At 35.3% G+C, this 27057-nt stretch overlaps 1 protein-coding gene across 1 annotated transcript in view; it reads right to left on the bottom strand.

Moving 5' to 3' along the window:
* The window catches only part of IARS2 (isoleucyl-tRNA synthetase 2, mitochondrial), a 67973-nt gene that overhangs the window by 4939 nt on the left and 35977 nt on the right, over positions 1 to 27057 (bottom strand). The window contains exons 12-19 of the mRNA XM_007455390.1: positions 25213 to 25373; positions 15177 to 15279; positions 14452 to 14545; positions 4992 to 5100; positions 3939 to 4041; positions 2769 to 2894; positions 2015 to 2146; positions 842 to 948 (exon numbers count right to left, since the gene is read on the bottom strand). Coding sequence (XP_007455452.1) covers positions 842 to 948; positions 2015 to 2146; positions 2769 to 2894; positions 3939 to 4041; positions 4992 to 5100; positions 14452 to 14545; positions 15177 to 15279; positions 25213 to 25373 — 935 coding nt within the window. The remainder of the gene's footprint in view (positions 1 to 841; positions 949 to 2014; positions 2147 to 2768; positions 2895 to 3938; positions 4042 to 4991; positions 5101 to 14451; positions 14546 to 15176; positions 15280 to 25212; positions 25374 to 27057) is intronic.

Raw genomic sequence — 27057 nt, 5'->3', positions numbered from 1 at the left:
GCCACCAGGGGAGACTCCCATACAACTTTTTTGATAACATCCTCTATGCCTTCCAAGTGTGCCCACCTCCTCAAAAACTCTCATACCTACGCTATGTCCAATTCTGTTTTTCCGATCGATAACAGCTAGAATCTAGACAACTGTGTTAAAGGAAAATTAATAAGTTAGTTGAAGGTATTTAAAAATGTGACTCCCCACCCCTATGACCCTCTCAGTGTGTCAAGGGAAGGACTGGGGGTTACAGTCCCAGTGGAAGGTCCCTGAGGTGCTGACAGACTGCGGCTGACACCTCACACTGGCTCAGTTACTGTCAAACATAAGAGTCACACCGTGTCGCCTGCATTCTGGAGCAAAACATGAAGACAGCACCAAGGCTGCCTCTAAAAGGGTATCGCTGATGTTATATAATGTCATTATATTAATAACTGGCTGAATACTTCTCTCTGAGAAATATCCCCCTCAAGATCAGCAAACTCCTGAGGACAAGCAGTACGTTCGCTACCTCATATTCACAGCTAGTACTTACTGAGCACTTACTCTGTGAAACACAGCATTCAGCACATGACTTATACTGTATCTTTTCATTTCCACATTCTGAGACAGGTATTATCATTACCATTTTACAGATTAAAAAACTGAGATTATAGGAAAAGTTGCCTCAGCTCATAAAGCTAGTAAGTGACAGGATGAAACTTCCTAATCAGACTTGACTCAAGAACCCAACTTCTTAATAACGGTACAGGGCAGCCCCTCTTGCTCGCCTCTGCTTTCCAACATCTGCCAAGCAGCATAGACGTTCAAGCAGTGTTTGTTGAGTATTTCAGTATTCAGTCATACATACCTATCTTTGATTATGCTGAAATAAAAGTTCGAGAGTTCTCTGGTATAAAATGCTCGTAATAGCCGAACAACTTTTCCAAAGTCATATAGCTTATATGAATCGGTAATCTAGGGAACAAAGCCAAAATAAATTTGGAAGCTGGGATAAGCAAATAAAAATGCAAGTCATATGTTCCTTTTCAAAATATGTTTCAAAGGCAGACAAATACAAAACAGGCAAAACGCGAGAGCACTTAAGGATCTTTAAAACGTCATTTCTGGATATGAAAGTCACCATCCTCAGAAAACACTGAATAGTCTACCCTGAAAACTACAAAAGAACACACATCAAATGAAAAGATCAGGTTTTAAATGATGAAGCCACACTATTTTAAAACAGCAAAGAGTTTAAGTTACCAATGTTCCTTCATTTATGCCTGAAAAGTAAAATTGGGCGAAAATCTGCATGTACGACTCTTAAGGGTATGTGGAAACAATTCTAATTTTTGAGAAAACACAAAAGATTTGTGTTTATATATGAGAGGATATCTTATAAGACAACATAGGAATCATCATTTCAGTTATTTCTATACTTTTGAGATGTATATTTCTATACTTGTGCAATTAAATAAAGTACAACTCTGTTTTATTCCTTGCTATTAAAGAAATACATGGAACTGATTTCAAGAGAAAAATGTGGTCTGAGGGGAGGCCTGGGCCTACTGCTGCCACCAGGTACTCCTGTAGTCTTTTGAGAGACCAGGAAAGAAATCATAAGACTTCATACCTAATCAACCTAGGACCATGTGGAATTTATCAACTTTTTTTTTTTTTTTTTTTTTTTTTTTTTTTTTTTTTTTTTTTTTTTTTTTTTTTTTTTGTGTGGTACGCAGGCCCCTCCCTGTTGTGGCCTCTCCTGTTGTGGAGCACAGGCTCCGGACGTGCAGGCTCAGTGGCCATGGCTCACGGGCCCAGCCGCTCCACGGTATGTGGGATCTTCCCGGACCGGGGCATGAACCCGTGTCCCCTGCATCAGCTGGTGGACTCTCAACCACTGCGCCACCAGGGAAGCCCAAGTATAACATTTTTGAGTGCTTTTAGATACTATTTCTAACAAGGAATGCTCCACTCGTGTACAACCCAAATTTCAACATACAACTGTGCTATTTCCAAAAGCTTATTAATGCACACTTACCTTGTTTGCTAAATCCTGCAGTAAGTGTAGCATATACTGGTCTATGAAATACATATTGTTAACAGGGATAGAATCTGTTTCTGGGTTGAAACCAGCCACATTTCCCAAAAGAAAGCGGAGTGTATTCCTAAGCTATAAATATTGAGGAAAAACAATATACAGTCAAAAAATATATGAGTCCTTCAATTATTACTGAAAAATTATTTTCTTTCTCTATAATTTTTATCCAACTCATGTTACTTTCTTAATGGGATACTTTGTTATATCATTCCTATAATAAGACTACAAATGCAGAAAACAAACTCTCATTTCAAAAGCTCAGTTGCAGAAACAACCACTGTACTTTATACATAAAAACTGAATTTTCATTATATTTCTTTAAAATCTAAGAGCAAATCGCCTTTCAGTGGCCCAAGTTTGTTCATCTGTGTCGGTAAGAATGTTGTGTAGGTAAAAATAAATGGAATAAATGTGCACAGTCATTGAGCACATAAAAAGTATACAGAATTAGTATAAAATCATATTATATTAAAATAAAATATAAAAAGACAGTGTATAAAATTATCAGCATTACTACTTATATTTTTAAACAAATAAATTAGCACAGGATATTTTTAAAAGCTCATAACGTGGAGAACTCATTTTCATTCAGTTGTGAAGTGCCAACAAAAATGTGCCTCATTTTCTTTTAACAACGACTCAGTAAACTTTTCATTCGGGAATAGTACATAATAGAAAGAGTAGTGACTCTGACCTTGCTAATATCATCTCTGGCAGCATTCAGTACAGATGGACTAATTATCACTTCAGTGAAGACATTGGACTCAGCGACCCACCAGCGAAGGACATCAGCACCATAGGGAGGCTCTTTGCTTTGATCCTTTTCATTGAGGGAAAAAAAACATATAAATGGCTTTTGATTACAATTTGGTGAACAGAGGCTTTAGGTAAGACTCCTATTCAGAAATGTTTGAGCAAAATGTAAGCATAAAATATACCCGTACTGTAATGAAATAAGGGCTAACGATCTCAGAGATCAGGCTGAATCTAAACAACAAAACTGGAAAAAGGGAGAGTTCGGCCTGCAGTCTTGTTCAGTGGCTTCCTGTCATGTCTGTAAACAGCCACAACAGCAAGTGGACAGAGTACTGCCCCAGATGCATCTGTGATGGGGGAGCGGGCCAGGGGAGGGGAAGGATTGCTTTTCCCTCTCAATATTCCCAAGCTACTCCGACAAAGAGAATTGATTACTGGACACTAGGATGGCAGTAAAAAGCCAAGGGAGTAAAATAACAGAGAAGGGATTTCTTTTCTGAAAGCAACTCCAAAATAAACCAAAGTATCAGCAACCCCAGACTGATGTTCATTAATGACTTGCTTTAAAAAGTGTATCACTTCCAAGAATATAATAATAAAACATTCATTCATTCATTTATGGCTGTGTGGCTTGTGGGATCTCAGTTCCCTGACCAGGGATCGAACCTGGGCCCCCACAGGGAAAGCGCCAAGTCCTAACCACGAGGCCTCCAGGGAATTCCCTGAAACATGCATTTAGAAGACGTGATCTAATTTTTTTCCTATACTGTTTCTGTTTAACTGTAAAACTACAGTTTATAAAGTTTTAAAGTTCAGACAATTAAAAGAGGGATAGCATGGCTCAGGACCTAACTGAAGATTCAGACCTGAAATGAGTCAAAAGGGCCACAATCCCAAGCCTGCCCTTTTTCAAAAAAAAAAAAAAAAAAATCACGTATCATTTGAGAGTCTAGATTTAAAACATGGTAAAAAGCATTTGCTATTAGTATAAAAGAGAGTTTTGTGAGGTTTGGTTTTTTTTTTTACATTGAAGTATCTATATTAAGGGTTCTGGCAGCCAACTTAGCCTTAAAACAAAAATAAAATGAATTTTTAGGGAACCACCTACTTGTCCTCCATTGATGACAACATCAGGATCAATGACATTCCCGAGAGACTTGGACATCTTTTCTCCCTTTTCTCCAAGGGTAAATCCATGAACAACCACTGTCCTAAGAAGACAAATTAGCTATTATAATAATGAACACAATGATGATGGTCTTTTTGAAGATGACTCACAGCTTAAAAAGAGTAACTTAGTTTGACATAAAAATCATTTTTCTTGACAAATTACGTATAAAACTTTTCTTCAAAGTCTGATTCTCAGCTACTTATTTATCCTGATAGTTAAATAGTAAGCTCTCTACTTATACACAAAATTTTTATGTTTACATTCACTAAACAATTATCTCCTGGGCATCTATTATGTACTGATTTTGATCATTAAAACTAACCAGGAAAAAGTATGTCTTAAAAAAAAAATTATCACCACAAAATTATCTTCAAAAGGACAATTTGAGAGAAATATATATCTGCTGTTCTATCGACTTTTAAAAGCATGTTATACAAGAAACATAAAACATGCAAATTGTGAGATGGGTTTTCACTTTAAGATAGCAAAAATCTTAAGCTATTTAAGAATCTTTCTGATTAGAACCTCTATTCACATATTTGAAAAAGGAAAAGCTATTCTCTGTAACTAAATAAGAATCCCTAATTTAACAAAATTCACTAAAGAAATATTTCCATCCATTAGCCACTTGTGGAAATTACAAATGTAAGGATATCTGACTGAGGCTGTCCTCAGTCAAGCTAGAATATCCTTCCCCACATCCATCGTGTGGGTTTCTCCACTACTCCAGGCAATGCCGGTTTTACCTCTTCTAGGAATTATGACCTGTATTGGAGTGACAAGGCTTCTCTGTATCGCTGTCTCCATTTTTGTCTCTATTTTTTTTTTTTATTCAAACCTATTTCTCTCTGAGACTGCAGACTGTAAGCTAATTAGGGGCAGTGTTTTATCATATACATATTTTTCAGTACAGTGCTTCACACACTGGTGAGTATTCAGTAGAAATACTCAACCATGTGCTGACTTGTTTAGCTCAGGTGTAATACTTACTTAAAAGGTGATTTATTCCTTGCTGCCACACTTGTTAATAAGGAAGACTGAAACCAACCCCCAAGCTGGTCTTTTCCCTCCAAGTACAAATCTGCTCTTTGGTCAGTACCTCAAAAGTAAATATGAAAAAACAGAAATTTAAGTTAATTAAATAGGAAAATGGAAATGAATATTTATCGAGGTATTAAAATATTAAAAGTAATCACGTTACTTATTTCTTGTGTCATGCTATACCCAATGGCTAGGTTGCATTCACTTGGGCTGTTACCCTCACTGCCAATTTATTAATCAAGATAAAGAAAATAAACCTTGGAGTATGATCTCCCAAACCACAGATAACTAAAATATTATAAATTAGGGACTGATTCATATTAACTACCAATATCAATATTTCCAGTTAAAGCTTTTATGAAAATAAACTTTTTATTAATTCAACAATTATTTGCTGAGTATCCAATAACTTTATATGTTAAGTCATTTAATTCTCATAGTAACTCTAGAAGGTAGATATTATTATTATCCCCATTTTACTGATGAGGAAAGTGAGACACTGAGAGATTTTATAACTTGCCCAAGGTTACGCAGACAGTAAGCAGTAGACATGGAGTCTAAATGTAGACCATCTGGCCATGGAGCGTATGCACTTAACCAAGATATTAAACAAATTAGGAAAAAATGTCTTATAAAGGGGCAAGTTATTAACTTCTAATTTGACAACGACCCAGTCAAAAGATGGGCAAAGCATAAAAAAGCCCTATGAGCCAGGGGTTGAGGCACGAGGTTGGTGGCAGGGCAGGGGAGGAATGAGCAGGCAGAGTGCAGAGGATTTTTAGGGCAGTGAAAATACTCCGAATGATACTATAATGATGGATACATGTCATTATACATTTGTCCAAAGAGTAAACCCTAATGTAGGCTATCTACTTTGGATGATGATGATGTGTCAAGGTAGGTCCATCCATTGTAACAAATGTACCACCCTGGTGGGGGACCTTGATAACAGGGAAGACTGCCTGTGTGAGGGCAGAGGGTACAGGGAGATCTCCGCACCTTCCTCTTCATTTTGCTGTGAACCTGAAGCGGCTCTTAAAAAATTGTCTTGTGAACCTGAAACTGCTCTTAAAAAACTAAGTCTTTAAGAAAAAACATGGCAAAAGAAAAAAAAAAATGCCGTACAAATAATTTAGCCTCAACTTCGTTAGGACATACATGTACGCGAGCTTGAGAGCTACTTCGGCATTCAACAAATAACAACAGTTAATTCAAGAGTTAAAAATCCGAAATACAGGACCATTTGGCAAACATCTTAAGTAATGACCATTTCAGTCAAAAATCATCAAGGATGCTTAAATACTAGGTGAAAATCTGGTGAGAAAACAGGATATTTCCACAGTCTTAAAGTATCTCTCTACAAAATACAGTTGACCCTTGAACAACACTGGTTTGAAATGTGAGTGCCCACTTACACCCGGAATTTTTAAACTAAATACGTGCTATAGTACTACATGATCTGCTATTGGCTGAATCCATGGATGTGGAACCACGAATATGGAGGGCCAACTATGAAGTTAGACTTGGACTGCATGGAGGGTTGGTGCCCCTACCAACGTTGTTCAAGGGTCAACTGTACGTAAAATAACAATTACGATGGGGAGATGGGGGTGGGGGAGGAGTAACTCTGCAAGAGAAAATGGGCAGGCACCACCTTAACCAAGTGATCAAAGTTAAACATCACCAGCAAAAGACATCATGTCACTTCTGACATCACGCACTGAAAAGGACACAGTATCACTTCTGTGATATTTCTGCCCAAAATGCACAATCTAAATCCAATCATGAGAACACGTCAAAGAAACCCAAACTGAGGTACTATCTTCTACAAAATAAACCACCTGTACCTTCATGAATGTCAAGTTTATGAAAGACAAGGACAAAATGAGGAGACTAAAGAGATAACTAAACGTCACATGAGATCCTAGATTGGGTCTAGGCCCCTTTTTATTTATTTTTTTCTTTTCCCATATAGGACATTACTGGGTGAAACTGGAGTAAGATCTACAGATAGGTAACAGTATGGAATCAGTGCTAATTTCCTGATTTTGATGTTCATATTGGTTATACAAGAGACTGTCCATGTTTTTAGGAAATACACACTGAAATATTTCGGGATAAAAGAGCATCAAGTCTGCAACTTACCTTTAAATTGTACAGAAAAAAGTTGGGTTTATATATCCATATAGAAAAAATATATATAAAGCAAATGTGGCAAAATGTTGACTATGGAAAATCTAGGTGAAGGTATGTACTTCTTTATACTATTCTGTGACTTTTCAGAATGAAAATGGTTTTCAAAAAAAGGAGCATGAGGTCTTTGGGGAAGATTACTTCCATATTTTAAACCTAAACTCAGAACTCTAAGAAACCCCAGCAATCCCTTTTTATTTGTAAAATGATGGTGATTTGCTCTTATGTCCTAACATTGAGGATTCAGTGTTGTAATCCTTATGTGACAAAGAGTATCTGGGTGAAGGTGGGAGACAAAACTGAAATAATGTAATCAAACGTTAAATTAGTTAAATTCAACTAACATTATCAAGCACCTAGCAGGCACTGTGCTATCTGCCCTCTTGGAGATGATAGCCAATAGGGTAGGTTTTCTGTTAAACAAGAAATAACTATGTTGTTATCAGGGTGAAAACACAGGTTAGCCTAGTCTATGCAGTTAGGAAAGCCTAGGATAATATAAAATGATAAATGCCTATGCAATGAGAACAAAAATTTTAGCCTCAACATCTAGAATGTTACATCTATATCCTACTTTCCTTCTTCCTCTACTGATCTGTAACCATTTAAACTTTTACAATACCAGTACTTAAACCCCATCCCACCCAAAATGTTAACTTCCTACTGGAGACCACATTTTGGATGTAGCAATAATTAATGAGAAGATTAATAACAGAATACTAGGGGAAATCCTTCTCTGAAATAAGTGGAAAATGAAATAGCAGGAAGTATTCCCAAGAAATTTTCATTTCTTCAGAAAACCTACTTCTGGCCTAATGAAATGACAGTCCATAATCATGAAATCAAACTTAAGTTCTGTCATCTTGGAGAAATCATTGCTTCCAAGCCTTGATTAACACACCTAAAAAAACAAGGGGTTTAAATAGTCTCTAAAATCTTTGCCAGCTCTAAAATTTTTAGTTTTAAGAAAGCTGGTTGTTGCCTAAGGACTTACACTATGCAGAATAAAAGCAATTTGAAGACTGCACAGTGGCTAGATTCAGACTGCCTGGGTCCAAACCCTGGTTGTGGCGCTTACTACCCATGGGGCCTTAGCATAACTTTTCCATGCTTCCATTTCTTCCTCACTGAAATGAGGATAACACCAAAATCTACTTATCTTATAAGGTTGTTCTAGAGATTAAAGACGTAATATAACATGCTTAGGACATAGTAAATACTCAGTAAATGTTAATTATTATTAAGATACATCATAAAGGGCACTTGATAGCTGCTGATGGTATATTTTTTCAAACAGTTTTATATGAAGGAATACTTGCAAAAATGTGATTAGGTATACTAAATTAGTTTTAAAATACATGGTCTCTGATTCTGTCCTAGAAACACATGTTGTACCTAATAAAATCAGGCCATTAATAATAGCACAACAAAACAACTAATTGATATTAAGGGTAAAGTCTTGGTGTCTTTCTCATTTCTCATATATGCTGAATTATTGGAATTGGGTAAGGAGCAAAATATCATTCTGCAAAAGGAAGTGTAACCCTAGAAAATTTCTGCAAACAAGAGCCTGTCAAAATGGTGCATGAAACCAGAAGAAAAAGATGGAGGTGGGGAAGTTTTGGAGTAGCAAAGCACTGAGTAAGAAATGAAAAGATAAAGTTTACAGGAACTTTCAAGATGAAGATGAGAAGTTTAGTCTTGGATGGTAGTAATACGAACCACAGTCAAACTCAAGTGCTGGTATACTGTAGAATCATTTAACAACCTCATATAATTAATTATTGGGACTATTTTCTGTTCTAGTAAGTTTATTTTTAGTAATGCTTAATTTTTTTTCCAACAGCAAAAAGCACATTCTCACTTTAAGAAACCTGTAAAAACAGTAAAGTTCAAGAAAATAAAATCACATACATTTCCGATACCCAGAGATAATCACTTTATTTCAGCATATTTCCTTCCACTATTTTGTCTATGCATACCAATATTTACATGAGTAAATATCCTACATCTTTGTATTCGGCACTTTTAAAAATTTAACACGCCCTTAAGTAATACTTTCCCATGACCATTTAATGTTCAAAAAATGTTCAAACACATGACTTAATGGAGGCATATCATTCTATCATATGAATGTATGCCACATCACTTTAGCCATTTTTCTACAGATGGACATTGGGTTGTTGGTCAATGTCATTTACTATTTGAAATAACACTGTAATGAATACCTTCACACATAATTTTTCATCCACATCTGACAACTTCTATTCTACAGAACAGATTCCTGTAAGTGGAGTCGCTCAGTCAAAAGACAGAAAACTACTTCAAAGCTTGTGACACATAATGTGAAAACCCCTTCTGGTAGGTCTGTGCCAATTTACACTTCCACTAGTAGTGTACAAGAGGGAGAAACGGTGCCCGTTTTTTTTTCTGCCTATTTTTTATCCTTTTTCCTTCCTGCATAGATTGTTTTGTAATTTTATTATCATTATTTTTTAATATTTGCTTGGCAGCATGTGGATCTTAGTTCCCCAACCAGGGATCAAACCTGTGCCCCTTGCATTGGGAGTGTGGAGTCTTAACCACTGGACCGCCGGGGAAGCCCCTGCATAGATCTTTTAGTGAAAGAAAAATTTAGAACCTTCTTATGGAGGCATAGTATGTTTGGTGTCTTAAAATTCCAGGAAAAGTAGCAATTAACCATGTGGTAAAAAGTTAGTATTTCTTTACAATAACTTTCGCTCTTATGAAAATTGTAGGAATCCCCTGGTGGCCTAGTAGTTAGGATTCTAGGCTTTCACTCCTGTGACCCAGGTTCAATCCCTAGTCAGGAAACTGAGATCCCACAAGTTGCCTGCGCAGCCAAAAAAAAAAAGTAAAGATTCATGTTTAGAGGAATCAACTGTTCAATACCTCTATGATTGTGATTTAGATATGGTAAAAATTTAAAGAATAAACCAACTACTAAAAAATTACTGTCAAAGAGGAACTCGCAAAAAACTGAGTAATCTACAATTCCATTACTAAATTTGTGTAATTTTGCTGAATTGATGAATTTTGAGCAAGATTATTATATTGAACTAAGAAGGCAGGTTGTAGAACCATCACAAACATTTGGCAAAACTACTGTTTACATACATTTAAAAATAATTTAAACAAAAAATAATTGCTAAAAATAATCATTAATTTTTGAAATTAAGCTATTAGTACTGTATATGTCCTTAAAAGGGTAACTTTAAAACAAACTTATTTGTAAATCTAAGTTTCTGTTTCAAAAAATGATCTCTTTTCTCTACTTCAAGTTATTTATCTGTTAAAAAGAATCAGAAATGATGTAGAATAAATATTTTAAAACACTAATTACTTCACCAGGTGAATGGATAAACTGTAGTACATCCAGACAATGAAGTATTGTTCAGCACTAAAAAGTAATGAGCTATCAAGCCATGAAAAGACGTGGAGGAACCTTGAATACATATTATTAAGGAAAAGAAGCCAAAGTGAGGGCTTCCCTGGTGGCGCAGTGGTTGAGAGTCCCCCTGCCGATGCAGGGGACACAGGTTTGTGCCCCGGTCTGGGAAGATCCCACATGCCGCGGAGCGGCTGGGCCCGTGAGCCATGGACGCTCAGCCTGCGCGTCCGGAGCCTGTGCTCCACAATGGGAGAGGCCACAACAGTGAGAGGCCCGCGTACAGCAAAAAAAAAAAAAAAAGCCAAAGGGAAAAGGCTAAATCCTGTATGACTCCAACTATACCACATTCTGGAAAGGGCAAAATTATGGAGACAGTAAAAAGATCAGTGGCTGCCAAGGGTTAGTAGGGAATGAGGGATGAAAAGGTGGGGCAGAAGATTTGGGGGGCCATAAAACTATTCTGTGTGATACATGCCATTATACATTTGTCAAAACCCACAGAATGTACATCACCAAGAGTGAACTCTAATGTAAACTATGGACCCTGGATGATAATGATTTGTCAACGTGGGGTCATCGAATGTAACAAATAGACCACTCTGGTGTGGGATGCTGATAATGGGAAGGCTGTGGGGAAGGGGTACAAGGGGTATGGATTCTCTCTACTTTTCTATTTAAAAAAATTTTTAAACATTAATTAGTTTTATTTTTTAAAATTTTTATTGGAGTATAGTTGCTTTACAATATTGTGTTAGTTTATATACTGTACAGCAAAGTGAATCAGCTGTACATACATCCCCTCTTTGGATTTCCTTCTCATTTAGGTCACCACAGAGCAATGAGTAGAGTGCTATACAGTAAGTTCTCATTAGTTACCTATTTTATACATAGTATCAACAGTGTATATATGTCAATCCCAATCTCCCAATTCATCCCACCACCCCCTTTCCCCTTTGGTATCCATAAGTTTGTCATCTGCGTCTCTATTTCTGCTTTGTAAATAAGATCGACTATACAAATTTTTTCAAAAAAATAAAGCTATTTTTTTAAAAGTTTAAATATTAATTAGTTTTAAATCAGTGCAATAATTAATGTGTTTGGTAAACATTTAAGGAATGTTTTAGAAATATGGATATGACTTATTACTTATATATAATTCACTTTAAATGCCATTCCCTTTCAGAAGTGTTCAAGTTTCAATTTCTTAAGTTTTACTGACCTTGAACTCACAGTGAAACTCACAAAGAACTCACCAGGTACTTGACCTGGTGTGAAAACAGAAGCCAAATCTCTTTCACTGCCATAAAATCTGTCACCAAAAAGTAAAACTAGATATGTATGCTATGTAATCACCAAATTCAACTCGTTAAACATTAGTAGATACTGATGAAGACTGGTATCTAAAATTAAGCTCAAAATCAAGCTGATTTTACTTTGCAATAATACACTCTCAAGGAAACATGCAGACATTGAATCATTTCATATTAGACTTGATACAAGCCATCTGAGAATGAAAAGTACAATAAGCCTTCCCAGGAAAGTAGGTGACTGCTCATTTTGTTTTGTTTTTTAAAGGAAAATCACCTTTGCTTTATGGTTTTTTTGAACTACAAATTCACCTAGTATCTGGACTCCTTCCCACCTCATTCTTTCTGCCTATCTTTTGAAATTTTTTATCATGAAAGAAGAAAAGGGAGGAAAACAGGATGAAATATAAATCAATCAATCTAACTTACTGATCGATCTCATAAGATTTTTATTTTATTTATTCTTTACTGTTTTTTGAGGAAGAGGAATATAAGAGCTCAGTGAAAAAGTAGAAACTACAGTCTAAAATTGGGTTTGTGGGAATTCCTTGGTGGGCCAGTGGTTAGGACTCAGCACTTCCACTGCCGGGGGCCCGGGTTCAATCCGGTCGGGGAACTAAGAACCCACAAGCCGCACAGTGCAGCCAAAATAAAATAAAATAGGGTCTGTGTATTATCTGTGAAGACAGTTTACTTATGTTCTGGCACCCTCCTATGCATGCAACACACATGTTTAAATGGCAAAATGATTTTCTTTCTTTGAATTAATTAGCTATATATGACATGGAAGGAAAAAATGATTTACTGATTGATTAGGTGCATTTTTACCACTAATTTCGTTTGATAAACTATTTCTGTCACTGTCAAATATTTGATTAAGAACAAACTTGAAATAGTACGACTAAACTCTATCTGTACCACCGACAGCAGCACAGATAGGTTTTAATGACAATCTTCACACAGTTTAACAGTCAATGGCTCCAGGTATAATTTGCACGTGCTGCACTTGGTAACATAAAACCACTTTAGAAATTAAAAAGCAACAATGCCAGTAGCAGCAATTCTCACCAAGGCTGAAGCAGCTAATGAACTCTGAAATATACTTTATAAGCACTATTTCACATGTGGCATATTTATTCTATTTTGAAATTCAGGATGCTGCCCCAAATGTGGTAGGAGGTAACTCTTTTTCCTGTTTATAACATAACACTATTTAACCTACCTACCTACCTTCTGCAGTGTTATCTGCCGACATTCTCAATATAACTTAGGAAAACAAAGTACCTAAACTGGCAATATTTTCTCTTGAGTACGGTGGGAGAAACGTATGAAACAGTAATTCTGAAAATTACTGCATACAATATTATAAAAATTATATTAATATGTTAACTTATATTAGATCATTATGAATTTTTATGTACAGTCTAGCTATAATACAGAGTAAGCATGAATTTCTGTGTATTTTGCTTTTAAAATTTCCTATGCTGAAAGGAAGGCCCAATTAGAGCATTCCTAGCATTTACCTGCTAGGAATCACATTGCTGTCCTCTCAGTAATGAGGCCTACTACCAGAAGTATACCCCAGGTAAAACTTGACAACGATCCCTCTGCATCCCTTTAACAATGGTCAGCTGAACAGGCAAGCTGTTTTCCCACATTCCTTTGCTCCAGAAAGCAAACAGCATCTCCTGGGTAAAAGCCAGCACTCAGCAGCAATGTGAGGACCTATCTGATGCAGCGTTGCTTCCCTGGCACCTCATCCTGGTCTTTAACCTCACAGTGGGGACAAGCTCTATTTCATTTCACTTCTAGCTTCTCACTTAGTATCCTTGAAGGTATCTTCTCACATCTAAACACGTCCTCTGTGTGCCTGCTACGACTCCCTTCTAATTCCTGCCCAATCTCGCCTCCCTTTTAATCCACGGAGTCAAAAGCTTCCCCTAACTGTGAGGAAGTAGAAATTAGTCAGCTGTCTGCACAGACAGGGGTAAAGCTGTGAGAAGGTAATAGAGTACAGACGAATGAGAACCGGAAAGCAGGGTACCCAACTTCTAGCCTGACACTAAGCTATGTAACCATCACCTAATTGGACCCTAATCCAATCTCATCTCTGCTTCTGAAAAATGACTGGGTCAGGCTATTTCAGGGATTTCCAAACTTTGTTTTACAGAACTGAGTACCTTGGGGTCAAGGAGAATGAGCTGACCGAGAGGAGGAAGAAAATTCCCATTTTTATTAATCTTATATATTGTGGTTCTATATAAAAATTTCAATTGGAAAAAAAAAGTTTAGAAAGCATTGGATTAAATGATTTTTAATCATTTTTTTAAAATGATTAAAAGATCCAATAGCTCTTCCAGATCTAAAATTATATTATAGCAGATGTACTTCCAAATAAAGCATAAAAAAAAGAGTTCTTGATTACAGATTTCTTCTGATAGCATTTATTTATTTTCAAAACTGCTTGACTGGTATTTAATCTACTATTTTAAATTACCTGGAAGAACATAAGACCATGAAGTTCCACTGTCAAACCAGATGTCCAAAATATCCTGACCAGGCACATACTCCAAAGCATCAGGACCACCCACCTAGTAAGATAATGTAAAAACATTTTAATTACACAGCCATCAAAACATTTACAATTAATACCCAAAAAGGTCTTAAGAAAATGAAATACTTACAACCATTAAATTCACATTTTAAAATGAAATTTCAGACATTTTTAAGTATTTTGCAATTAGGTACAACTGCTTCATTTGCATGTAAAAGTGATGGTGGCCACTTCATTACACATTTACTAATGGAAATATAAACTTTTTATTTCTTGAAATAATCTTCCAATTTGGATTCTTCAATATGTGATGCCATCAGTTAACTCGAATTCATGTCCTACAAAGTCCTGATACACCAATGTTAGGCACTGTTCCCTCACAGTCACAAGTGCCTCTCTTCTGCTCAGCCAACAAAGCAGTTAAAATCAATCCTGGCCCTCAGTGAGACAGCAAATATCCCTCACACTCTACTGCTACACTACATACCCAGCTTCTCTAGCTAAATAAAAATGTCTACTCTCAAACTGCACCAGCTCCTCATTTATGATGAATAAACTCATGAACTTGACATGATAACATAACTACTTTTTAACTCCCAGGGAATCTCGTGTTGTCATTAAATCATGCAATACATAACAAAGGCTGTTAAATACGAACAGAAATTTACCTGAGGTAAGATTTCTTTTGGAAGAAGCTGCTCCGGGCGAAGAGTCCACCAGATATCACTGCCATGTTCCTCCACTAGTTTAATAATATGCTCAATAGTTTGGCTATTTTAGGGGGAACAAAGTAAAACTGTTCACTTAATTATTGTGATTAATACCTAACATTTTAAATTTAAGAAACAGTAGTATTTTTTCCCTATCTGCAGGATATTTATCCCAATATGCAGGGTATTTTTTCCTATCTTTTTCCCCAGATTTAGTGGTATTATCTTCAGTTACTTGCTTACTTAGTTCCTGCTGTCATCTTAAATTCAATAAAATAAAATAAAATTGATCATATGGAGCCCTTAAAAGAAAAAGAAAAAAAAAAAAGACTTCTGATATCCCTATTTCAGTTACTGATTTCCCTGTTTCTATCAATCTATTTTCTATCCAAGTACCTATATTCAAAACCTGCTAATTATCTACCTCCTCCAATTTCTGCTCAAATTAAGCCAACACATTCTGTCAGTTTCTACCTTGAAATATTACTCAAATTTATTCTTTGAGTAAATAAAAGAATATTAGTCCAACCTCACTGTGTCAATACTAGATTGATGCAATGGTCTGACTTTTCCCCTATGCTCACTCCTCTACATGACACATGAAATTTAATTTATATGACACATCTTTGAGAGTTGCACTCCTAAAACTGCTTTTATCACACCAATCCCCTCTCAAAGACTTGCAGTGCCCCCTCACTGCTTACAGGACTGAGTCCAAATACATCTGCATAAGAGGCAATACTGTACCAGAGCATAGATTTTGACATCCAATATTTGATAACAGATATCCAGGCTTGTATCTTGACTCTGCTACTTTTTATATATATGACCACACACAAGTACTAAAACTTCTCTAAGTCTTGGTTGTCCTTTCTGTGAAGAAGAATAGTACAATTTTTGTTCAAAAATAATTTGAGTACCTCCAATGTTTTGGACGCTGTTCTAGGCACTGGAGATACAGCAGTTAACAAGGCAGATAAGATTCCCACTGTAGTGGAACTTGCATTTTAATGATCCTAGATACTCTCGTCAGAATGACTGCAAACTAAATGAGATGATCCAGTAAAATTTAACACATGCCTAACACACAACAGAAAGCCAATAAATGCATATCAAATTAGTACTGAAATTGATCATTATCTTTGGGAAGATAAAATACAGTTATAAATTGTCTGAAAATTAAACTCAGGGAAAATCTTATACTAAATTTTCTCACAGGAATAATATACTTTTAAGTTATTATCACAGCTTTATTGACATAACAACTTCCTCTGGTTGCTTTCCACTGAGTCACAGAATATTGGTCAAGAACATGGACCCTGTGTGGAGAGAAAGGAACCCTCCTACATTGTTGATGGCAATGTAAATTGGTGCAGCTACTATGGAAAACAGTTTGGAGGTTCCTCAAAAAACTAAAAGTAGAGTTGCTATATGATCCTGTAATCTACTACTGGGCATATATCCAGAGAAAACTGTAATTCGAAAAGTGACAGATGAATGGACAAAGAAAATGTGGTACACGTACACAATGGAATATTACTCAGCCATAAAAAAGAACAAAATAATGCCATTTGCAGCAACATGGATGGACCTAGAGATTATCATATTAAGTGAAGTAAGTCAAACAGAGAAAGGCTAATACCACATGATACCACTTATATGTGGAACCTAAAATAAGACACAAATGAATTTTACCTATGAAACAGAAACACACTCATAGAGAACAGACTTGTGGTTGCCAAAGGGGAGAGGGGGGATGGATTAGGAGTTTGGGATTAGCAGATGCAAACTATTACATATAGAATGGATAACCAACAAGGTCCTACTGTATAGCACAGGGAACTATATTCAATACCTTGTGATAAACCATAATGGAGAAGAATATGAAAAAGAATTCAGTGTGATACACTGAATCACTCTGCTGTTCAGTAGAAATTAACACAACACTGTAAATCAACTATACTTCAATAAAATAAATTAAAAAAAAAAAAAAAAAGAACATGGACTCCAGAGCCAGACAGCTTTCATTTAATTCCAGGCTCTATAACTTACTAGCTATGTGACCCTAGGCAAAGCACTCAACGTTTCTGTACCTTGGTTTGCAAAATGCATATAATAACAGTATCATTAATAGAGCTATTATGGATATGAACTGAGCTTATATGTAAAATGCCTAGAACAGTGTCTGGCACATATTAATAGGTATTATATAAGCACTAGCTATTATTTAAACTGATTCTTTTGGGGTTTTTTTGGCCTTGCCACGCAGCATGTAGGATCTTAGTTCCCTGACCAGAGATCAAACCCATGTGCCCTGCATTGGGAGCACAGAGTCTTAACCACTGGACTGCCAGCGAAGTCCCATAAACTGATTCTTTGAAGTCAGGAAACTTAAGACAGTTAATTTTGTTAACCAGCTACCAAAATACATATCCATATTAATATTTAGAGATTAAAGTACATATACTAAAGCCAATTTTCCAATTATCCTCTTTTCTACCACACTCCATTAATGCAAGTAACTAAAAATGTAGGTCTATGAGAGTCGATGGAAATGGAAGGAGGAGTGGATAGGAAAAAGTTCTAAGTTCTTAATCTGGATCTGCTTCTTATTAATCATGACTATGTATGGCAAATCACTGAACCTCTCTGGGTCTGATAATTCAGATGAAATGTTTATGAAAAATTGTTTTGGGAAGCAAAAATCAAATGGGCATTATAAATTAAATATGCTCTACAAATTGATATCCAAAATACCTACGTTGATTACACTACGAAGGACAGAATGAAAAAGTATAATGCTACCACATCTATTCTGAAGAAATTATGAATAATAAGAATGTTTAAAGGGGTACAAGTCCATATTTCTAATACAGTCACACATTTCAGATGGACTTTAACAATAAAGATAAACTTTTGTTGCAAGAGACCATAAAAACTTTGCGCAATAACAATCTAGTTATATGACAATATTTAGTTACATATTACTATTTTAATAGTTTGCACAGAACATTTTATCAGTTAAGAAAATATGAATATACTGTAATAGAAAATCTGAATAAACCTAATGCTATTACTCTTAGAACTAAAAAAGAGAGAGATACTAGCAAAGTACATTTACACACATATATCATACCAATTATGAAATTTTCATTAAAAAAAGATTCTAAATATGAGTGTCATTTTTATTTTGCCCTTCTTTTTTTTTTTGGCCGCTTCATGCGGCATGTGGGATCTTAGTTCCCTGACCAGGGACTGAACCCATGCCCCCTGCATTGGAAGCTCAGAGTCTTAACCACTGTACTGCCAGGGAAGTCCCCTCATTCTGCCTTTCTATCTTTACGATGTTATCATTAGATTGTAATTTTCGGTAAATAGTAAACTAAAACAGTGAAGCACCTTTAAATGTGTTGGAAATAAACAGATAAAAAAATACAAACATAAAGGAAAATCATTCAAATTTCATATTAATTTAGAAAATAAGGTAGAGATGTTAGGATTAATATTATTATTAATCAAAATTAAAGCATTTATGTGTATACCACAAATTATATATACACATTTATGTGTATACTTTCAAAAGGACTTTACAAGCACTCTCTAATTGGATTCATAAGAAAACATATTTATAGCTAAACTGACAGATAAACTGTTCTGTGCCTTGGGGTTCCTTAAATCATGAGCCTAATAAGCAAGTAACACAATTAAAAGCCAGGCCTCGAAACTGTCTCTCCTAAATCATGGGTCGATTCTGCTTTTACTTCTCCATTCAGCCTTTCTAACTCATTTATGAAGACAAACACTGTATCTGTGAACTCACACTCCCCTTCTCTGGGATTTGCTAAGCAAAGGCAAAAAGACTCTTATTACCCATGTGTAATGAAAGCGTGAACCAGAGACCAAGTCAGGGCAGCAGGGAGTCTCAGGAGATTAGTGTGCTGACACAGTGGGCACCAAGTCCAAAGAGCAGAGGCTATCTGCGACTTATCAGATACTGACAGGAATACATCATGTTTTTTTTCCTGAGCTTCAGTTTCTATGAACATTCGGAAAAGCTGGGAGAAGAAAGGCTATGTGAAAAATGTTATTCTTAAAAAAGTCCTAACATTGTAGTCAGTAACCTTAACAACTGTAGATGATACTTACATATCCGTTTCAGAACGGCTGATTCAACTCTAATGAAACTAAGTTCTTTTTTATATCACTAAATAGCAGATAAATTCAATGAAGTTTCAGAATTATATTTTAAGTATTACTTAACTATATTCAAGTATCTTAGAGAGTCTGTAACTGAAAATACCCAACAGCAAAGAAAGATTCCAATTTTGCAGCTGGCATGTTATTAAGGCAACTATAAAATCCTACCAAGTTTAGTCAACCAGCTCTAGTCTAACTAAAGTTGAAGTTTTAATTGCTACATTTTCTTATAAACATATAGGTTGTTCACTTAGATATACAAAATATTTCAATATGAGAAGAAATTTAATCTTGTATTATATAAACCTTATTTGCAAATATACTTTTTAACTCATAAAGGTCTCTTATTTCAGTGAGGAGGAAAGTTTGTTTTTGGTTTTTTTTAGTTTACCTAATACTTACTAAAAATGGCATAACCATACAATGTAATCTACACCAATGAAAATAATCCTGTAGTAGCTTTTAGAAATCTAGTTTCAAAAAGGCTGTCATAAATAAAACTACATACTACTAAAAATATGACTCATTATTTTTGTGTCCCTTCTGACATATACAGATGAATTTGGACCCCCCAAAAATGCTTTTTTCCAGTGTATCGAAAAGAAATATGAAACATTTTAAAGAGGAGAGAGAAGCAGCTCTGCTTCATTAATAGACCAATTCCCACTTAGAGCAAGACTTGCTTCCTTTCTTTTTATTGTGAAATATAAAAATATGATGTACTAAATGTACTTTAATGGGCATTATCTTCTGTAACTTAATTTCTATTTTGAGATCTTAGACAACTATATTACTTAAGTTTTTAAAAACAGGAAAATAAAGACAACTCTGAGTTAGAGTATAAAAACTGAATAAAATTTAAGACAAATAAGAATGCAGATTTCAAAGACAAAAACATTCTCACAATCCAAACAAATCAAAATTTAAGTGCACGGAATTGGTATCACTAAGTGAAAACTTTCTTCTGACTTGTACTCTGGTGGTCTGAATGATCCTAAAAATATTGTGGCAGAGTTTTAAAAACAAAATTTGCAATAAAAATAACCAAACACATATAACCTCCAAACTTGAGGTAACTATAGTAGATTGCAAAATAAAGATAAATTTAACATTCAAACAAAATCTGAAAAGATAATTTCGATAAAAAATACAAGTAAATGCTGCACAAGTGCTCAAAAGATACTCATTATAGCACTAGCAAAAACAGAGAAACAGCCAAATGTCAGGATGGGCTACATTTATTTGATTTTCATACACCAGAACTAGGCAACCATTAAGAGCTAAGCTACCATTTTTAATGGCTACCTATTCATTCTTCCAGAATTGACTTTATTTCTTCTTTTTCATATAATTACGTTTCTTTATAAACAATTATATTAGACATCCTTACAGATATATATATATATTTTTGTACAAGAGATGTTAGTCCTTTTGTTTCCTTCGGATAAATACTTAGAAGTGTAATTTTTTATTACAAAACTGAGATGGTGATTTAAAAAGTTTTAGACAATTTTATGGGCATTTCTAGTGATATTAAATATTCTTCCAAAAAACACAAGAAGTAGTCAAAATTTGTCTTTTGAAATGTAAGAATTCCCCCCTTTGTTAATAATACCGTATAGTTAACACAAACACACAGTTAACTTATAACCTAAAGATCGTATAAATTACTGTTGATAAAAGTGGGTGAAACCACTTATCACTACATAATCTCTATGCTTCCATCTTAATATTGTATTTCATAAAGCAGTAAGTCCATCATAAAACTTTGTACTTTACGCAACGGCCTTATCTAAACACATGCATTATGTGTCCCTTCTTAGGTTTCAATCCATGAAAATCCGCTAGGTAGTACCAGCCACTATAACACCAACCAATCATTCTAAACTTCGCTATCAACTGGGCTGAAGCTTATTTAACGTGTTACCAGAAATTAAACAGCATTAAGATTGCTAGGTAATGAACAAACTGTTGCTGCCGTTTCATTTTCCTGTATTTTGTCTTTATAAAAGCAAAAATATTAAGGACTATAATATTCTTTTCTTCTGGAAGTTACTGGAATAAGAATGAGGTAAGAGGCTAAATGTTTCATATTTATTTACTAAGTTTAATTCTAGAACACAATGAAATTTGGGGGAGCTCTATTTTTAATTTAATTCTATACTTATGTTTTGAAGATGACAGGAAACCATTTTGGAGAAATTTTATTTGATGAACATTATCAAACTTTTTCACCAAAAAGTCATTATTATTAACATGAGCAAAAATTTGAGGTAGCTAAAGCTAACACCCAAACTTGAAATTCCTTGCCTGCTTCTAAGTGAATTTCTCACAATTTCCAGAATTCGGGGGCTAAGTTTCCTAAATGCATGTTAACTATTGCATCAATACTCTTAAATTGATTAAATGGTCTGAAATGAAAGAAATTTAACTAACAACCTCTTTTCCTTCCTAGGTGGCAAATGTTTCTACATTTTATCTTTTTTATGCTAAAAAGTGTTTGTCTTTATTAATTAGTAATAGATTTCCACCTAAATTATAAAGGCATTATATTACAGATTAAGAAAAATGATCAATCATGTTAAAGTCAAAAATGGAATTATTTCTTGAGAAAATACAAATACAAATATAAAGTGCAAATGAGAACATTAATTCAAATCAAAATTAAACATCAGAGTTTCAAATCTATCAATCTCTCGGCTTATTCAGAACATGAATAAATCAAGATTTTCTTCTGTGAAACTAGTATCCTTAAGAGAGAATTTATAGACTTTCATCAAGTAAAGCAGAAGGGGGCTTCCCTGGTGGCACACTGGTTGAGAGTCTGCCTGTTGATGCAGGGGACACGGGTTCGTGCCCCGGTCCGGGAAGACCCCACATGCCGCGGAGTGGCTGGGCCCGTGAGCCATGGCCGCTGAGCCTGCGCGTCCGGAGCCTGTGCTCCGCAATGGGAGAGGCCACAACAGTGAGAGGCCAGCGTACCGCAAAAAAAAAAAAAGAAAAGCAGAAAGAACCTTCTGATCTGCTTAATGGGGTCATCAACTGTAACAGCAACTCCATGTGGACTGTGCACCAATTTCCAGTGGAGATGCTGTTACTTTTGATGGCTACCAACTCACTTCAATGTAGAGGCGTATTCAAGAAACACAAAAAAAATTATGGTCACTTGATTCTCATTTGATTAAGGAGGGAAAAAAAGACAGCCTTTCATTGCAGTCTTTAAAAATTCACAAATAATTAAGAATTAACATCCATTTTTAAAAATTAACTGTTATGTCACTTAAAGGACCAAAAATGGAAGAGGATTAGTCATTATTCAGAAATGGTATACAGGAAAATGACCTATGAATTGACAGACAGTATGGTTGTTTGTCTGTCATTTCTGTAGGCCAATATTCTGTATATCTCTGCGACTTCAGAATCAGAAATCAACTACACCATGCAAGCAACACAACGGCAGATGCACAGAAAAGAATCTGTTACAAATACCATGTAAATGTATTGACTGTAAATAAAACATAAATGATACCTAAAGAAAATCTGCTTGTGTTTTTCTGACAAAGCTCACATTTATTTCACCTAGGTCACTGACCAATCTTGATCTATGTACCATTTTATTGTAGTGATTAAATAATGGTCAAATAAACCAGCTTGCTCTACTTACTAATACGTACATTGGTCCACTTGAATCACTTCAAGGAAAACACCCTAAAAATCCTGCTCTCTAAATATGGAAAAGAATGAGGAACGATGGCAGTGTCTTATAAAGGTTTCCTTAAAAGAAAACTCTCCAGTGTGGAATTTTAAGCAATTCTTGTGTAAACTTATCTCAACTTTAATTCTTAGTAGGGGAAATAAGATAATAGTTTTTATGTGATCGAGCTCTAAATTTTAAGAACAACATATGCAACAATATTTAGGCCAAAGAGTCTTAGCTCCAAGTTGTAATAATATTGCAATAGCCTTAAAATCACTTCCTGGTCTCTAATCTCTAGTGTCTTTTCCTAAAACACACCGTGACTCTTCATGCCTACTTAAAAGTTTAAATTCCTTAGCCTGGTATTCAAACTCACTTCAATTTGCCCCAATCAATCTTTCTTAGGTGTTTATCTTTCTGTTCCCCTCACACAACCTGCAGCCCCATTATGGTTCCTGTAAACATGCTATGTTTTCCCCACTCTGGGTCCTCAGCTCCTAATCCCACTACCTTCCCCCATTTGCTACCTAATCCTCCAGGCCCTACTCAAATGCCATATCCTTTATAACTGAAGCAAATGAGCTGTTTTAGGGTTCAATATTTGTTCAAGGCAGAGCCTTTAGTTCTTCCCTCTGAACCATGTTGCCATAAGGTGTCAGATTACCCATGAAGCAGTGATACAAGGAACATTTCAAAGTGAAAAGGAACCTTCACACCAAGGATACTAAGAACTACCTAATATTGGCTAAAGGTAATTAAAAAAAAAAAAAAAACCAACACTGTAGTCAACAATTAAAAAAAAACCTAAAATGCATATATTCACAAAAGTACCACCTAAAGAAATACTAATAATGTTGACAATGAAAAGCAGAACCTTTTTACAAAACTGATGATGAACCCCAAGGTAGGACATTCAACTCTGTCATCTCTCCATTACTTAAATTCTCCATTACTTGCTGGCGTCCATGCCCTCAAAACTCTCAATGAATCCTCAACTGATGAAATGTGAAAATACTTACCAAAACGCAGTCAAACTCTTTGCTCATGTTCTAGAATAACTTAGTAAAACATCCAAAACAAAATTACTCCAAAAAATGATAACCCAGGATGTATTCTCAAAAGAAATGATTAATATTCCCCTTTCCACATCTGTTAATAACAGCAACAATACTGAGAGCCACCTTAATTTACTAGAAGATAAACTAGCTAGATTATCACCTCATCAGGAGCAGGGACCATGTCAGTCTTGTTTACTGCCTCAAAAAAGGGTCTAGGGCTTCCCTGGTGGCGCAGTGGCTGAGAGTCCGCCTGCCGATGCAGAGGACACGGGTTCGTGCCCCGGTCCGGGAAGATCCCACATGCCGCAGAGAGGCTAGGCCCGTGAGCCACGGCTGCTGAGCCTGCGCGTCCGGAGCCTGTGCTCCGTGACAGGAGAGGCCGCAACAGTGAGAGGCCCGCGTACCGCAAAAAAAAAAAAAAGGGTCTAGTATATGATTAGGGAAAACAATCTTCTTTTTACTGTATAAGCTTTTCTACTCTGAATTGTTCACTAGGTTCATGTATTATCTTTCAAATTAAAAAAAAAATTAAGGAAAAAAGAAATAACTAGGAATGTAATCATCACTAGAGTTAATCATGTGCATTCAACTATATTACAGTTTCTTAAATTTTAAATTACCTATACAATTACCTAATGCCATTTCTACTGAGAGGGAGCGTAGACTCGGAGTGAAAGACTGACACTAATTCCTGAAGAAAAATCATATACTGGGCTCCATCACTCAACACTGCTTATCTCTGGGCTCCTGACACCTTACCCCAGCACAGGGCACAGTCAGGGATAATGAATTCTCATAGGAAAATATTCACAGTCTTTGCTTCTACATATCAATACTGAAAAAATAATCTAGTGTTTGTTAAAACTTCATCCATCTGAAAGGATCTTTCTGAAATTTATATTTTACTCCCCTCAAAAAAGATAGCTATTTTAGAATATTTTATTTAACATATATCAAGAGTTTTCAATAGTCCACTATTTTTCCATTTTTGAAGAAAATACAACTCACTTTAAAATGCTGAAAATTTTAGAAAGAGTTCTACCTGTTGATCAAGAATTCATCTTTTGTCTTATGATGAAACACAGGAATTGGAACACCCCAAACTCTTTGCCTTGATATACACCAATATGGCCGCCTGTCCATCATTTCAACCATGGCATTCAGTGCTGATCCAGGAATAAATTTCACTTTTTTTAACAATTCCTGCAATTGATTCACAAATCAAGTCCAGTGAGAGAAAGCAGAACAAATTTTCTAGAACTGCCACTATTTATCCTAATACAGCTCTTTATTTTAGAGGTTTATAGTCATTTACATGCCCCCTCCCCCCCACCAAAAAGAAACTAATCTAAAAAAACCATAGATTTCAGAGCAAATGAGACAATGTTAAAATAGGACCACAAATGATCTAATAAATAACATCCAGAGCAGACTTCACCTTTGGAGGATGTGACAAGAAACTTTATACTAATTTCCAAGCACCCTAGATCAAAACTGGTAATAACAGGTTTAGTTGAAGTATTATACTTTATTAAACTACAGTTAAAATCAATTCAAACTTGATTTCAATATTCTTTTTTAAATGCTTAAGAAATAAGCTACTATCTTAGGTGGACAAACAAGGACTGCAATATAACCTAATTTTACATAGTATGGTTTACAACATAGAAAACACTTTCTCAAAATAAGTTACTTCCTATTTACTGGCTGTCTCTCAAGAACTCTCCTTCCCGCCACCTCCCGCCCAAAAAAGTTGTAAACTACTAGCATTTGCTTTCATTTGTTAATTACCAAGAAAAGAATTGTATAGCAAAAATGTTTAAAAATATCCGTAAGTGAAAATATAAGTTCATTTTAAAAAGTCTCAAAGAAAGTCTCTCTACCCATCAATAAAAGCATTTTTACATTTTTAGAGCATGTTTAAACAGTTTCCTCGCTTACCTGAACCACCAGAAATCCCCTCCCCCAAAGCCCTTTGTAGCACCACCTACTGGTAGAATGGCAACATTCGCAATTTATTTTGATTAAAAATTGAAACGTGATACTGACTTGATATTTGATTTTGTTAAGGAATAACTATTATTTTTTTAAGGTGGTAAAAATGGCATTAAAATTATGTTTTAATTTTAAATGTCAGATATACATGATGAAATATTTATGGAAAACATAATGCCTAAAAGTTGCTTTAAAATAATCCAATGGGTAAGAAGCGTAGAAAATGGGTAGGGATGCAGATAAAAATAAAATTGGCAAAAAGGTGATTACTGTTGAAGTTGGGTGATGGAAACATGGCAGTACATTATTCTATTTCTGCGAGGAACAACTGAAAATTTTCTATAATGTAGTTAAAAAAAAATTTGGCTTCAGCGTATTGCATCAGCATCAGACTCAGATGTTCTGCAACAAAAATCCGTGCAGAGCTGAAAGTTACAAATTATAACATTTACAGGTAAGAAAAACAGCCTTCACAGAAATGTAAAAAACAGAAGAAAACAAAGAAACGGTCCACAGCACAGTTATCCACTCTACATGAATGTAGAAAGCATAAATTGCTTTGCATAGCTTTGGCATGGACCCCAAATTGCCAGGTCAACAAATGAACCAACTAATATTAGCAATGTTACATGCAAGCTGTAAAGCAAAATATCTGTATACTCAGCCTGGTTACCAAATATATATTTGAGCTCTTTCATTTAATAGAATCAAGTTGTTCATGTAGATACATAAACATATTGAATGAAAGAGCTCAAATATATATTAATATTTAAAATGCCAGTTATAAAATATTTGTTAACTCAAAAGAAATCGTTTTTCAAATGAACTGCAATTTCAATTTTAAGGAAGCAAAGAGTTGTTTTTTTTTTTTTTTTTTTTTTCAGTTTGCGTG

Source organism: Lipotes vexillifer, unplaced genomic scaffold (genome assembly GCF_000442215.2).
Source record: "Lipotes vexillifer unplaced genomic scaffold, Lipotes_vexillifer_v1.1 scaffold403, whole genome shotgun sequence".
Lineage (NCBI taxonomy): Eukaryota > Metazoa > Chordata > Mammalia > Artiodactyla > Lipotidae > Lipotes > Lipotes vexillifer.
This window is presented reverse-complemented; position numbering and strand designations above follow the sequence as displayed.